At 42.2% G+C, this 14,327-nt stretch overlaps 1 protein-coding gene across 1 annotated transcript in view; it reads left to right on the top strand.

Moving 5' to 3' along the window:
* Nucleotides 1–14,327, top strand: part of Polr3b (RNA polymerase III subunit B) — a 103,268-nt gene that overhangs the window by 25,307 nt on the left and 63,634 nt on the right. Inside the window, exons 11-12 of the mRNA NM_001191878.1 lie at nt 4,519–4,638; nt 5,208–5,342. Of these exons, the coding sequence (NP_001178807.1) occupies nt 4,519–4,638; nt 5,208–5,342 (255 nt within the window). The remainder of the gene's footprint in view (nt 1–4,518; nt 4,639–5,207; nt 5,343–14,327) is intronic.

Below are 14,327 nucleotides of genomic sequence, written 5' to 3'. Positions count from 1 at the left end.
CTGGTGCGACCCTTGGAATCTGAGGACAAGACTCTAAGATGATATTAGGGAACCCCATGTGTATAAACAGACTTTAAAAACTATACTTGTTTTTTCGTGTGTGAGAGTCCTAGTACTTGGGCTTTTCTCATAATGTGTTTGCTCACACTGAGTCTACATCCCCTGGGAATCAGGGATGCGTCTCTGTAGAACTAGAGTGGGTGGTTTGCATGTGTCCATATGTGCATTGTCTAGCCCATGAGATAGAGGGAAGCACAAATCCTGGGCTTCTTTCTTTTGGCTCTGGATGAATGTAGAGAGAGCATTCCTACTGAACGTCTGCTGGTGTGCTGTGAAATCAAGTCAGTCTTGATGCTTCTTAGATTCAGTCACACTTAGGAAGCTTGACATCATCCTTACGCGTGCATCAGGTCAAAGCACAGCTCACTAAGACTGTTTGCTCTTTCCTCTTTCCCTGTGGTTAATGGATAATTGACTCAAATAATTGGCAAGCAACATCAGGAAACATTTGGCTTAGGGGTACTATTTTTGGCCTTTCCTGAAGGTGAAATATTTGATAGGCATGAATCTTCATTCAAAAGTTAAGGACTCATGTCCAGGCTCTCAGAACATGGACAGGAAACATTAAGAGATGTACAGGAAGTAGAAAATGAACACCAGTCAGGAACAGGAACTGCTCTGGGAGATGTGCTGCTCTGTGAAACAGTTTAACTATCATTGGTCAGATAGCCCTTAACATTACAGAACTGAAGCAAGGGCAGAGGATTGGAAATTCGTTCATATCCATCAGTACACGCTGATGGGAACTCTTCAGCTAACTCAATTAGATTGGGTCAGAGAAAGATAGAAGAAAGAGTTAGTTAATATAAGAAAGACACGGGGTTGGGGATTTAGCTCAGTGGTAGAGTGCTTGCCTAGGAAGTGTAAGGCCCTGGATTCGGTCCCCAGCTCCGGAAAAAAAAAAAAAAAAAAGAAAGAAAGACACATGTTTTGTTATCCTGAACAGAAAGTGCAAATAGCAGGGGTTTACAGTCTGTGTGCTAGATTAATAATAACCAAATGGTAAGTACATTGAACAGAGTACCGGGTATGAAAGCATGAGCATCCTCTCGCTCTGAATGAGGACAAAGCAGGTGCACTTCAGTGAGGAGTAGTGTTGTATGACAAAACTTCTCCTGGGAGACATAACATACATGTCTGCTCACCCCAGGTGACGATCTCATGACAGATCAAAGTATGGATAGCACCAAAGTCAAATTTGGTGAACCAATGAGTTTTATTGGAAGAGGGTTGCTTACAGGAGCAGAATTGACTAAAAGACAGCTGCATCACCAAAGCTCACCCCAGCGTCATGCATGAGTGAAGCTCAGAAAAGCTGGGAAGCTGGAGCACACTGCACAGCTCGCAAGAAACTCAATAGGTTGGAGAGCATCTCTTCCAGGCAGCTCAGCTGGTTTCTGCTTTTTACAGGTGCTGGTTTTCAGTTTTCTTTGCAGCTCTGTTCACCTAAGAGATGAACTCTCATCTTTAATCATATACTCTGGCAGAGAAGGGCCTAGTGCATCTGCTCAGTTTTAGGAACTTCCTGAAGTTATCTTGAGTTGTTTATCTTCCTGCTCATGGAGTTTCCCTGCAGAATGGAATGTTTCCATCTTGGAGAAAACTGTTATACCATAATTAGCCTTTTTGAAGATGTGGTGCTTTGTGGTTTGCTTAAAATGTATAGTGCTTTGTTTTTCTGCCTGTTTTTAGCCTTCACTATTTTATCTGTTCCAAAGCCTTAGCTCTATGATGTTTACATGGTTTTTTATCATTGTCCAGGATCTGATGAATAGAAAAGGTGCTCTTTGCTTTTGATGATGTGGCTAGGGATAATATTTTGGCCTTCCTGCAGCCCTCACTGCAGGAAACTGACATGGCTGGGTACCCAGGAAAGGAATGGCAGTTACATCAGAAGTGATTCCCCTCTCCTTTGTGCCCCTCCTGTTTTTGCCTCAAAGAAGTGAGGACTCAGGGGTTGGGGATTTATTTAGCTCAGTGGTAGAGCGCTTGTCTAGGAAGCTCAAGGCCCTGGGTTCGGTCCCCAGCTCCGAAAAAAAGAACCAAAAAAAAAAAAAAAAAAAAAAAAAAGTGAGGACTCTCATGCCCTTCCCCAAGGGGGAAAGTTTCATGAGGATGTCAGTTGAGAGACCACCAAGCTGCCTCTGTACCAGGCTAGCTTCTGTCGTTTCTTTGTTGTTGCCTTCTAAGAAGTCACCAGGAAGTGCTTCCCACCAGGTCTGCCTCTCTCTAGGCGTGTAACTGTAACCTTCACTGTAACTACAGAATGCACAGTCTGTTCTGAGTTCACCTCCACCCTCTGACCCCCCTGCATTATAATGGCTTTACCTTCTCTTGTTGTTCAGAACTTTATGCACAGAATCGGGTTGTGTTTTGTGTCTGGCGTTTGCTAAGCATCCTGTGAATTTTCCCTGAGGGTTGTGGTAGTGTTTGCTGTCCTTTTCATGTTGGTCATCCATGCTCTTTGTCCCTTTGCTGCTTACTGATATAACGTTGACGACTGTAACAGATTTCCCCTTTCTGTGTCGATGCTCGTTTGGATCTGTTTGTTTCTGCCTTTATGGACAGGCTACTATTAACAAATGGTTGTATAGATAAGCTTTTATTTCTTTCATGTAAATACTTAGGAGTAAAGTACTGGGCCTGAGAACAGTGTACAAAGTCAAAACTACCAAACTTTTCCAATCTGCAGACCACCAGACCATTTTGTATCACTGGCTGCAGTGTTCGAGTCTGGGTGCTGTCTGTTCTCACAGTATTTGGTGTGTCTTTTTAATTTTAGGTGTTCTAACAGGGGAGGAGAATTACCTTATTGCGGCCTTAATTGTTCTCTGTTGGTAAACTGTGCAGAGCACTTTTTCATGTGTGAATCGGCCCTAGATCCTGTGTAAGATGCTCAGACTATTTATCTGTTCATCATCTTCGTTAAGCTATTGATCTTTTTATTAATGAGCTTCAGGGAGCCAGGCACTGGTAGGACAGTCCTTAACCCCAGCACTCTGGAGGCACAGGCAGGCAGGTCTCTGAGTTGGAGGCCAGCCTGGTCTACAGAGAGAGTTCGGAACAGCTATGGCTGCACAGAAAAACCCTGTCTGGAAAAATCAAAAAGACCAAAACAACAGCAGCAGCAACAAAGGCCTGGCTAGAGGCCTCACGTTCAGCTTTTGTACTGTGAACGCTCACCTGTTTCATTGCTTTCTGCTCTTTTTCTTTCAGTGTTGTTTAACTTTGGGGAAAAAACAAAACCTTCCTGGCTGTCTTTACAATTATTACTCTGTATCCCGTTAAAGACACACTTGCCTATTTGACATTAGGACATTGTCTGTGTCTTTCTAGAAGCCATATAGTTTAGTTTCCATCTTAGGTCTAAAATCTTTTTTCTATTTTGTTTTTGTTTTTGTTTTTCAAGACTTGGTAGCTCAGGCTGTTTTGGAACTCACTCTGTAGACCAGGCTGGCCTCGAACTCAGAGATCTGTGTGTACCACCTCCTCCCAGCAGGTCAGAAGTCCGATCTCAGATCACTTCTTCCTTTGGAGACCAGGATCCTTGTCCTCACCACCAGTTTTTGAAAGGACAGCTTCTTTATTGTTTTGTGGCTTTTGTCAAGAGTCAGTTGACCACTCAGCATAAGGGTCTCTTTGGACTTGTGATTTGCTTCAGTTTTCACTCTCTATGCCATCATCATACCATTTTTATCACTGAGGGGGTTTTGTTTGTTGTTTTTGAGACAGGGTCTCTATGTAACCGAGACTGGCCTTGAACTCATAGAGATTCACCTGCCTATGCATCCCAAGGGTTGAAATGAAAAGATTGACATCAGCACCCAGCTACTGTGGGTTTATAGTTGAAATCTCTGTTGTTTCAGCTCTCCAAGTCCTTTCCATAGCTATAAACTATAGAACCTCAGACTTTAGAATCACCTAGTTTGGGGCTTTTTAAAAACCTGCTAGGAATAAAATGATCTATTGTGAATTTATTGGTTACCTGAGAAAGACTTTAGACTGTAAGTCACCTTTAAACATTATCAAGCCATCTAGTTTAAGACAGTGTCTTAATCCTGGATTTATTTAGGTTTTGTTTTCTCTGTAGCTCTTACCATAGCAGTGTTCACATGGTTTGGTTTCTTTATGGGAAGCTCCACATTGCACAGTGACATTCTAAGTGGAGAGTTGAAGGCAGCCTAAACACATACACACCAGCACATTTTTCATCCTTGGTTTCTCAGTTCCCTTCAAACAATTATGTATCAATTTCATAGGAAAAAGAATTTAGAAATTAAAATTCGGTAAGTGGTGGGCTTTATTATTTTGTCATTGATTCGTGATGTCAAGTCTTTGTTCCCAACACAGCAACTGGTATCAGCAGGGTTCTTGCTTTTTTTTTGCTTGTAACAGCGATCAGCACTGATAAAAGTAATCTCCAGTAATTTAATTCAAGCACTGTTTTGTCTTTCATAGGCGTTGAAGTATATAGGGAATAAAGTAAGAAGACAAAGAATGTGGGGAGGTGGACCAAAGAAGACCAAAATAGAAGAAGCAAGAGAACTTCTGGCCTCTACCATTCTGACCCATGTACCAGTGAGTAATTGCCAGATACGAATAATGTTTGTGAGACTCATTAATTCATTCTAAAGACTCTTGAGTAATGGCTTGTGCTGTTTGAAGTTGCAAATGGTAGCTGAGAGTGAAGTCACGTGATGGGTTTCCTGAGGCGGATGTCCATCATGGCCTCCTCACTCATAGCAAACTGCCCTGCTTTTCTCTTGCACTCTGATGACTCAGGGCTCGAGGCAGGTAGTGTACTAGTGTACTTAAGGGTCAGTCTGGGCCTGCATGGTATCATTTCTGGTATATCTCAGTCGGACTCACCACAGGCTGGTCCGTGGTGGGCAGTGATGGCAGTCCTGGTGGGCAGTGGCTGAGTGGCATGGAGGACATGGAAGTGAGGCAGTTAACCTAGTCATCTTTGAAGGAAAACTAGCTCAGGCAGTAAATGCAGAGACGGAAAGTCCGCAAACCTCTTGGGAAGTTTAGACTAGCTGATTTCCTAAATTAGTGAATTGTAACGTTCTTATTTGAATGTACTAACATTGACTCTTTTCTCAAAGGCACCATCTCAAAATGTTTCTCCGATTTTTGACCTTCAGGTTAAGGAATTCAATTTCCGAGCTAAGTGTATCTACACGGCAGTGATGGTGCGAAGGGTGATCTTGGCCCAAGGAGATAACAAGGTCGATGACAGAGACTATTACGGCAACAAGCGACTGGAGCTGGCAGGCCAGGTGCTTATGGTTTTCATGAAGAATTTTATTTTCCTTGATCAAATTAGTTTTGTTGTTGTTTAAGATGTGAATACATCCCAATCTAATAGAATCTGTATGTAGTTTGAAATATAATTTTCACATGAGTTACTTAGATTTTCTTTTTTTTTTCTGTGAAAAGTCTGTGTTATAAGTATTCCTGTAATGTGTTTCCTGTGTTATATCTTATATCTTATATCCTTATATTTCTTAGACACCTGTGTTCCAGGCTCACTCCTCACTCCTAGGTGCTGGTGCTGGGCATGCAGGAGGAAGTCAGACAGAGAGGGGTGTGTGTGTGTGTGTGTGTGTGTGTGTGTGTGTGTGTGTGTGTGTGTGTTTGCTCATGCTCGAGTGTACATTCAGGTGCCACAGAGGCGCAAAGCTTCAATCCTGTGGAGTCACAGGTGGTTGTAAGCTGCCTTATGTGAGTGCTGGGGATCCAGCTGTCCTCTGTAAGGCAGGAACCTCTTAACCTCTGAGTCCTTTCTCCAGCCCCACTCACTATTAAACAAACTTGAACTGATCAACTAGACAGAGGTGGGATTTCTAGACTCCACATGTCTGGATTTCATTTTACGTAGAGTGGATTTCTCTTCTTTGGATTTGGTTTTACATGTGATATGAGCTGGGTTTTCAGTTGTGGAGAACAGGTTTGGGGATAAACAGGCCAAAAATGGACTGGCCAGGGAGGTGACAGCGATGGACCAGGTGACGATTGCCAGCTGGGAGGACATCACATTCCACAGCTGAGATGAACTTTTTATTACATTGAGGGCGTGGGTGTGGGTGTGTGCATGTGTGCATCCTGGAGGTCGGGGATAACTTGCAGGATGGTTCCGCCCTTCCACAGTGTGGTCCTCGGAACCATCAGTCTTGGCAGTAAGTGCCTTTACCCACTAAGCCATCTTTCTAGCCCCTCAACTAAATTTGAAAAGTAGAGTTCCAGACTTAGAACAGTTTTGGGGCTTTGGGGAAGCTCTGGTGGTTAAAGGTGACCACATTCAGAGCAACTCCTCACCCAGAAAGGGTTCATGGTGTTCTGCTGCCCATCCTCGGTTCAGTTAAAACAAATCAAGCTGTGAAGTGAGTCCTTAAAAAAATGGGTTGTTCAGAGCAATCCAGAAGAGAGTGAGGAGGAGGCTAAAGAGGATATCCTGTTGCTGAAGAAATTAGAATTAAAAAGAGGACTCCCAAGAGCAAGAAAGCAGAGCTTAGTGAACAATGTAGGCACGGAGAAGGCACTGTGTGGGCAAGAATCTATAAAAACAATAGCTGCTGGTCCCCACCCTGGGGACAAGGCCGGGAAATGGGCCTCAGCTTTAGATAACAGAGTTGTCTCCATCGGCCCAGTGAGCTTTCCCTCAGTCTGACCGTCACCGGAGGGTTTCCAGGCCAGCTGCCAGTAGGTGTTAGCAAAACCTCCCGATTTCAGGCTTAATCTTTGCACCTACCTTTTCTTGTTCGGTAATGTGTTCATTATTTGCTGCGCGTTACTCTGCTCTTTGTCTGCAAATTTTTTGTTTCTAATGCAGCTTGCTTTGTATGGGAGAGATATGGAATAGCACCAAAATCCAGCACCCTGGAAAACCAGGGATTTTCCATTCAGGGACAAAAGAATGCCGTCCTGACTTCAGAGATTGCCTAATCCCAGCTGCTCTGATAATGTAATTAAGGCTGCCTAATGTCTTTAATTTTGCAACCAGTTTGTGTGAAAAGGAGAATTTGGCACTCTGAAGGCTTAAACACTAAATAGCAATCCCAAGGCGCCTAATTAGCATTCTCTGACATTAAGCTAATTGGTGAAACTGTATTTCAACGGCTTAACTTCTTTATTAATTTTTTAGCATTTTCATTGGAAATCAATTGATGAGCTGTCAGCAGTTTTCCCTTAAATATGAATTTCTCAATGGCGCGTCTGTCTTCAGCAGGAGGAAAGGCCTCACAGCGGCAGTAAGGAGTGTTGAATGTCAGCACTCATTTTACTTCCGACCCAGATATTGTGGTTCATTGTACGGCTTAGCCTTGCAGCCTCTCTCTCCTCGCTCTGGTAACTGGACAGCATTATTTCTCGAAGGTTGAAACTTCAGGAGAGGAGAAATGTATTCCTGGAACAGTTTTGTTGACTATAGGTTCCTATTCATGGTGTTTAGCACTGGGGGCATTTTCTTGTGTTTGAATCAGGAGGCCACAAAAGATTCAGCTGGGATCCCAAAACACTTTTTCATAATTTGAGACAAAAGCAGCTAAGTGTAAGGGGCTAATTAAAAGGAGCGCTGGGCGTCTGTGGCCTGGTTAAGGGCACTTGATTCTGTTCAGGATGCTTATGCAGGTCCCGTTGCACTGCCCACAGGAAGTGGCTGGAACCGCTTCTCTAGCCCCTCACCCCCTGCACCTGCTTCCACTCCCACGTCCTTTCTTCCCATGACTGAGGCTGCTGGGCCTGACTGTAAGAAAGGATTAAGCTCTCAGGGAGGAAGTTTTCTTTTTAGAACACTTTTGTAAATGCAAGTCCAAAACCCTGGCTTCCTGATCTGCAGGCTCGGTTTTGGTGGAAAAGAAGATGGATGTGTCCAACTTACGGGGGACAGCATTTGAACAATGATCCAACTTAGAAAAGTTGCCTTAAAGTTAAGGAAGACTTGGTTGTTTTGAATAATTCTTCATTAGGAGCCACATTGTCCTTGCCCTTGATAAACACGCAGGAGTATAGTCAGGGTGGGATTCAGGGACATTCAGCTCCAATGTTTTCAGTGAGTCTCAGAACTCCTCTTTAAGTGAACCATTTAAATGTTTTGCTAATTTACTTAAGTTACAAATATCTGTGTTGAACTTTTCTTATTCTGTTAATGAAAGGAAAGCTTAGGTGGGAAATGCGACTATGATTGTGAATGGAGGTTGGTGTTTGTAATAGCTACCGTATTTATTACTGAAGGAGTATGCCAGCTCCCTTCCCTAGTGTAATAGCTGCTTAGTCTTTTCTCTGTGAACTTCCCGTTCAGATATTTTGGTTCTCTGTTGCTTGCCCTAAGCGGCGGCTTCGTTTTCTTAGACCTGACAGTTTTGTGCATCGGGTGTTCAGGTGGAATGGGGCTTTACCCCGTCTTATGTGGTGCTGGTGGAGGACAGCCATTGGTCATCTACTAGATGACCAGAGGATAGGCTAAAGGGCAAGGCCCAGTGGGGATGTGACCTCTCAGGGCCGTGGCTCTCTGGTGGCTCCACACTCTCAGAGTCCGTGTTCTCATGGGCAAGACCGAAACTCTGTGACTTAAGGCCTAGAGGCACAAGGCACACCATATCAAAATGGTCGCAAGCCCTGTCCGTCTTCAGGTGCTAGGGGTGCATGCCCTGTACCACATAGAGTTTTTGTAGTTCGGGGCTGCCCAGAGGTTGGGGCGGTGTTTATTTGTGTACTTCAGAGTTGCTCCTTGTGGCTCTCCTGTCCAGGACTTCCTCTCACTCCTCAGCTGTTGATGTTCATTAACTGGGATTGCCTTTTCTCTGGCTCTTCATCCAGGAGTGGGGTCTCTGTGATTTAGCGCGCCGTCTGCATTCATCACAGTGTGGCCTACTCCTAGGTGAAAAGTCTTAAACAAGAAGTGTAGCCAGTTTCGCCTGCCCGTGCCTTCGAAGATGACAGTGCCTTGTTCAGACACGATCTCTGTCTGGAGGCAAGTCCTTCTGTTAGGTGTTCCTTACCTCTAGTTCTGAAACAACCATCTTACATGGTTTCAACACCTCCTGTTCTAGCCATTTTCTTGGTTTTCAGGATCAAAGCGTGTGAAATGTGCATTATTAATTTTAATAACACCTACTTTAATGCTTTTCTTAGCAAAAGTTAAAGCCATATCACAGAGATATGTAATGAAGGGTAGAGATAAAATGAACTCTGAAAGCTGCTTCTCGGCTTAGCCTGTCGCCAATACCATTCCGTTTGCCTAATGTCCATCTCTCCTTTCTCCACTGTTAGAGATATTTCCATTTATTATTAGCTGGATTTAGTATAGTGGGTTTTTTTGTTTTAAAGGTTTGTGTCCTTATCTCTAAGTATGCATATGTATGTAGGGTGTGCACATAAGCTTAGATGCACATGGAGGCTAGAAACCTTAGATCCCCTGAAGCTGGAGTTCCAGGGCAGTGTGAGCTGCTAGCTCTGGGTGCTGGGACTCGAGTCCCCTGGAACGGTAGCATGCTGCTCTTTACTGGTAGTCTGTGCCTCTATCCCTGATTGCAAAGTTTAAAACCTTTTATTGCAATATAGGTTTTGTTTATTTTTTATCTTTATAAAATGAATTTATATCATGTAATTCATCTGTAACTTCTTTTTATTGGTATTTTTAAGATTCGGCAGCACTGTGTATCAGCATAGTACAGTTTTGTTTCTGTATTACGTCCCATGAAATACAACTACTGTTCTGCCCTATCTGCCAGTCAAGAACTTTGTATCACTCCTGGTGCTCTACACCATGGCTTCTGCCTGGCTTTTATGTATTTGTCTCTGGTGGTTTCACAGTAGCATCCTGGATGTCTTTATTTCCATTTCATGTTTGCCAAATCTTCTTCATTGTTGTGGTTCTCCTCCTCTTCCTCCTCCTCCTCTTCTTCCTCCTCCTCTTCTTCCTCCTCTTCCCCCTCCTTATTTGTTTTTTGAGACAGGGTTTCTCTGTGTAGCCTTAGTTGTCCTAGAACTCACTCTGTAGACCAGGCGGGACTCAAACTCAGAACTCAGAGATCTGCCTGCCTCCCCCCATATCAGGGCTGGGAATTGATTTTAGTTGGTAGAGTATCTGCCTAACATACCCATAGTCCTGCGTTCAGTCCCCAGAACCACGCAAACACTGTGTGGTGGTGCATTGCCTATAATCTTAGGAGGTGGAGGCAAGACGGTCAGAAGTTGAAGGTCAGGGGCCGGAGAGGTGGTACAGAGGTTAAGAGCATTAGCTGCTCCTCCAGAGAACCGAGATTTGATTCCCCAGATCCTATGGTGTGACTTACAACTGTCTATAACTCCAGTCCTGGGGTTTCCAACACTCTCTTGCGGCTTCGATGGGCACCAGACACTCAGGTAGTACCCAGACAAAATATGCAGACAAAACGAACATAAAGTAAACGTTCTTAGAGTTCAAGCTCATATATACTCTATAGCAAGATTTGAAGCCAGCCAGGTGTGACACCCTGCTTCAAAAAGGAAAGAAGAGGGGGGAGGGGAAGGAGGAGGAGAAGGAAGAGGAGGAGGAGGAGAAGAACCCAATTTCATTTTTTTCAGATGGGTAGCCTGTGGTCCCAGAGCCATGTGTAATGCGTGCGGAGGCTGTCTCAAGGCTGTGCTCTAGGCCTTTAGTCTGATTGCCTGTGTATCTGTCACCCTTCCACAAGGCCTGGACTATTTTATGCTCTTGGATTTTTCTTACAAATCTTAGAATTACTCTGCTAATTTTCATACAAATTCTTCTCAGTATTTTTTAATTAGATAACATTTAAAGAAAACTAGTAAACTTAAAATATTCGTCTCTTTGTTCACAAATCTTATTTAGGAATTTTTTCTCTTTCATTAAAGATGTCTCCAGTGAAAGTCTTATGTCCCCTTTAGTAAAAAACCCTTTTATTTGTGAAGGTAGGCAGATGGCTCAGCAGCTAAGGGCATTTGCTGCAGTTGTTTATCAGACTTAGGAGTTCTCTGGTGGAACTTTTGGGGTCACTTAAGTATACTATCATATCATCTGAAAATAGTGATATTTTGACTTCTTCCTTTCCAATTTGTAGCCCTTTGACCTCCTTTTGTTGTCTGATTGCTCTGGCTAGGACTTTGAGTACTATACTGAATAAGTAGGGAGAGAGTAGGCAGCCTTGTCTAGTCCCTGACTTTAGTGGGATTGCTTCAAGTTTCTCTTCATTTAGTTTGATGTTGGCTACTGGTTTGCTGTATATGGCTTTTACTATGTTTAGGTATGGGCCTTGAATTCCTGATCTTTCTAGGTCTTTTAACATGCAGGGGTGTTGAATTTTGCCAAATGCTTTCTCAGCATCTAATGAGATCATCATGTGTTTTCTTTTCCCTTTGAGATTGTTTATATAGTGAGTTATGTTGATGGATTTCCAAATATCGAACCAACCCTGCATCTCTAGGATGAAGCCTACTTGATCATGATGGATGATTGTTTTGATGTGTTCTTGGATTTGGTTTGTGAGAGTTTTATGAGTATTTTGGCATCAATATTCATAAGGGAAGTTGGTCTAAGTTCTCTTTCTCTGTTGGGTCTTTGTGTGGTTTAGGTATAAGCATAATTGTGGCTTCATAGAAGGAATTGTGTAGTGATCCTTCTGTTTCTATTTTGTGGACTAGTTTGGATCGTATTGGTATGAGGTCTTCTATGAAGATCTGATAGAATTCTGCACTGAACCCATCTGGACCTGGGTTCTTTTTGGTTGGGAGACCTTTAATGACTGCTTCTATTTCTTTAGGTGTTATGGGACTGTCTAGATGGTTTATCTGATTCTGATTTAACTTTGGTACCTGATATCTGTCTAGAAAATTGTCCGTTGCAACCAAATTTTCCAGTTTTGTTGAGTATAGGCTTTTGTAGTAGGATCTGATGATTTTTTTTTAATTTCCTCAGTTTCTGTTGTTCTGTCTCCCTTTTCATTTCTGATTTTGTTAATTTGGATATACTTTCTGTGCCCTCTGGTTAGTCTGGCTAAGGCTTTATCTGTCTTGTTGATTTTCTTAAAGAACCAATTCCTGGTTTTGTTACTTCTTTGTATAGTTCTTTTTGTTTTTACTTGGTTGATTTCAGCCCTGAGTTTGATTATTTCCTGCTGTCTGTCTACTCCTCTTGGGTGTATTTGCTTCTTTTTGTTCTAGAGCTTTCAGGTGTGCTGCCAAGCTGTTAGTGTATGCGCTTTCCAGTTTCTTTTTGGAGGCACTCAGAGCTATGAGTTTTCCTCTTAGCACTGCTTTCATTGTGCCCCATAAGTTTGGGAATGTTGTGCCTTCATTTTCATTAAATTCTAAAAAGTCTTTCATTTCTTTCTTCATTTCTTCCTTGACCAAGTTATAATTGAGTAGAGCATTGTTCAGTTTCCATGTATATGTGGGCTTTCTGTCATTTTTGTTGTTTTTGAAGACTAGCCTTAGTCTATAGTGATCTGATAGGGTGCATGGGATTATTTCTATCTTCCTGTATCTGTTGAGGCCTGTTTTGTGACTGATTGATTATGTGGTCAATTTTGGAGAAGGCAGCATGCTGAAAAGAAGGTATATTCTTTTGATTTAGGATGAAATGTTCTATAGATATCTGTTAAATACATTTGGTTCATAACTTCTGTTAGTTTTATTGTGTCTCTGTTTCTGTTTCCAATGATCTGCCATTGATGAGAGTGGGGTGTTGAAGTCTCCCACTATTATTGTGTGAGGTGCAATGTATGCTTGGAGCTTTAGTAAAGTTTCTTTTAGGAATGTGGGTGCCCTTACATTTGGAGCATAGATGTTCAGAATTGAGAGTTCATCTTGGTAGAGTTTCCTTTGAGTATGAAGTGTCCTTCCTCATCATTTTTGATAACTTTTAGTTGAAAGTCTATTTTATTCGATATAAGAATGGCTACTCTAGCTTGTTTCTTGGGACCATTTGTTTGGAAAAAATTTTTCCCAGCCTTTTACCCTGAGGTAGTGTCTGTCTTTGTTATTGAGGTGTGTTTCCTGTATGTGGCAAAATGCTGGGTTCTGTTTATGTATCCAGTCTGTTAGTCTATGTCTTTCTATTGGGGCATTGAGTCCATTGATATTATGAGACATTAGGGATTAATGATTGTTGTTTCCTATTATTTTTGGTGTTAAAGGTGGAATTATGTTTGTGTGGCAATCTTATTTTGGTTTAGTTGCAAGAAGATTACTTTCTTGCTTTTTCTAGGGTATAGTTTCCTTCCTTGTATTGGAGTTTTCCATCTATTATCCTTTGTAGGGATGGATTTGTGGAAAGATATTGTATAAATTTGGTTTTGTCATGGAATATCTTGGTTTCTCTATCTTTGTTAATTGAGAATTTTGCTGGAGATAGTAGCCTGGACTGGCATTTGTGTTCTCTTAGGGTCTGTATGGCATCTGCCCAGGATCTTCTGGCTTTCCTAGTCTCTGTTGAGAAGTCTGATGTAATTCTGATAGGTCTGCCTTTATATATTATTTGACCTTTTCCCCTTACAGCTTTTAATATTCTTTCTTTGTTTTGTGCATTTGGTCTTTTGACCATTATGTGACAGGAAGAATTTCTTTTCTGGTCCAATCTATTTGGAGTTCTGTGGGCTTCTTGCATGTTTATGGGCATCTCCTTCTTTAGGTTAGGGAAGTTTTCTTCTATAATTCTGTTGATACTTACTGGCCTATTAAGTTGGGAGTCTTCACTCTCATCTATACCTGTTATCCTTAGGTTTGATCTTCTCACTGTGTCCTGGATTTCCTGGATGTTTTGGGTTATGACCTTTTTGCATTTTGCATTTTCTATGACTGTTGTGTCAGTGTTTTCTATGGTATCTTCTGCCCCTGGGATTCTATCTTCTTTCTGTTGTATTCTGTTGATGATGCTTACGTCTATGACTCCTGATCTCTTTCCTAGGTTTTCTATCTTCAGGGTTGTCTCCCTTTGTGATTTCTTTATTGTTTCTATTTCCATTTTTAGATCCTGGATGGTTTTGTTCAATTCCTTCACCTGTTTGGTTGTGTTTTCCTATAATTCTTTAAGGGATTTTTGTGTTTCCTCTTTATCTGTGTTGTCCTATATTTCCTTAAGGGAGTTATTTATGTCCTTCTTAAAGTCCTCTAATGGTATCATGAGATGTGATTTTAAACAGAATCCTTCCTTTACAGTTTGTTGGGGTATCTAGGACTTGCTGTGGTGGGAGAACTATGTTCTGATGATGCCAAGTGGCCTTGGTTTCTGTTGCTTAAGTTCTTGCACTTGCCTCTCTCCATCT

Source organism: Rattus norvegicus, chromosome 7 (assembly GCF_036323735.1).
Source record: "Rattus norvegicus strain BN/NHsdMcwi chromosome 7, GRCr8, whole genome shotgun sequence".
Taxonomy (NCBI): domain Eukaryota; kingdom Metazoa; phylum Chordata; class Mammalia; order Rodentia; family Muridae; genus Rattus; species Rattus norvegicus.
The sequence above is the reverse complement of the archived record's forward strand: the minus strand, read 5'-3'. Positions and strand labels throughout refer to the sequence as shown.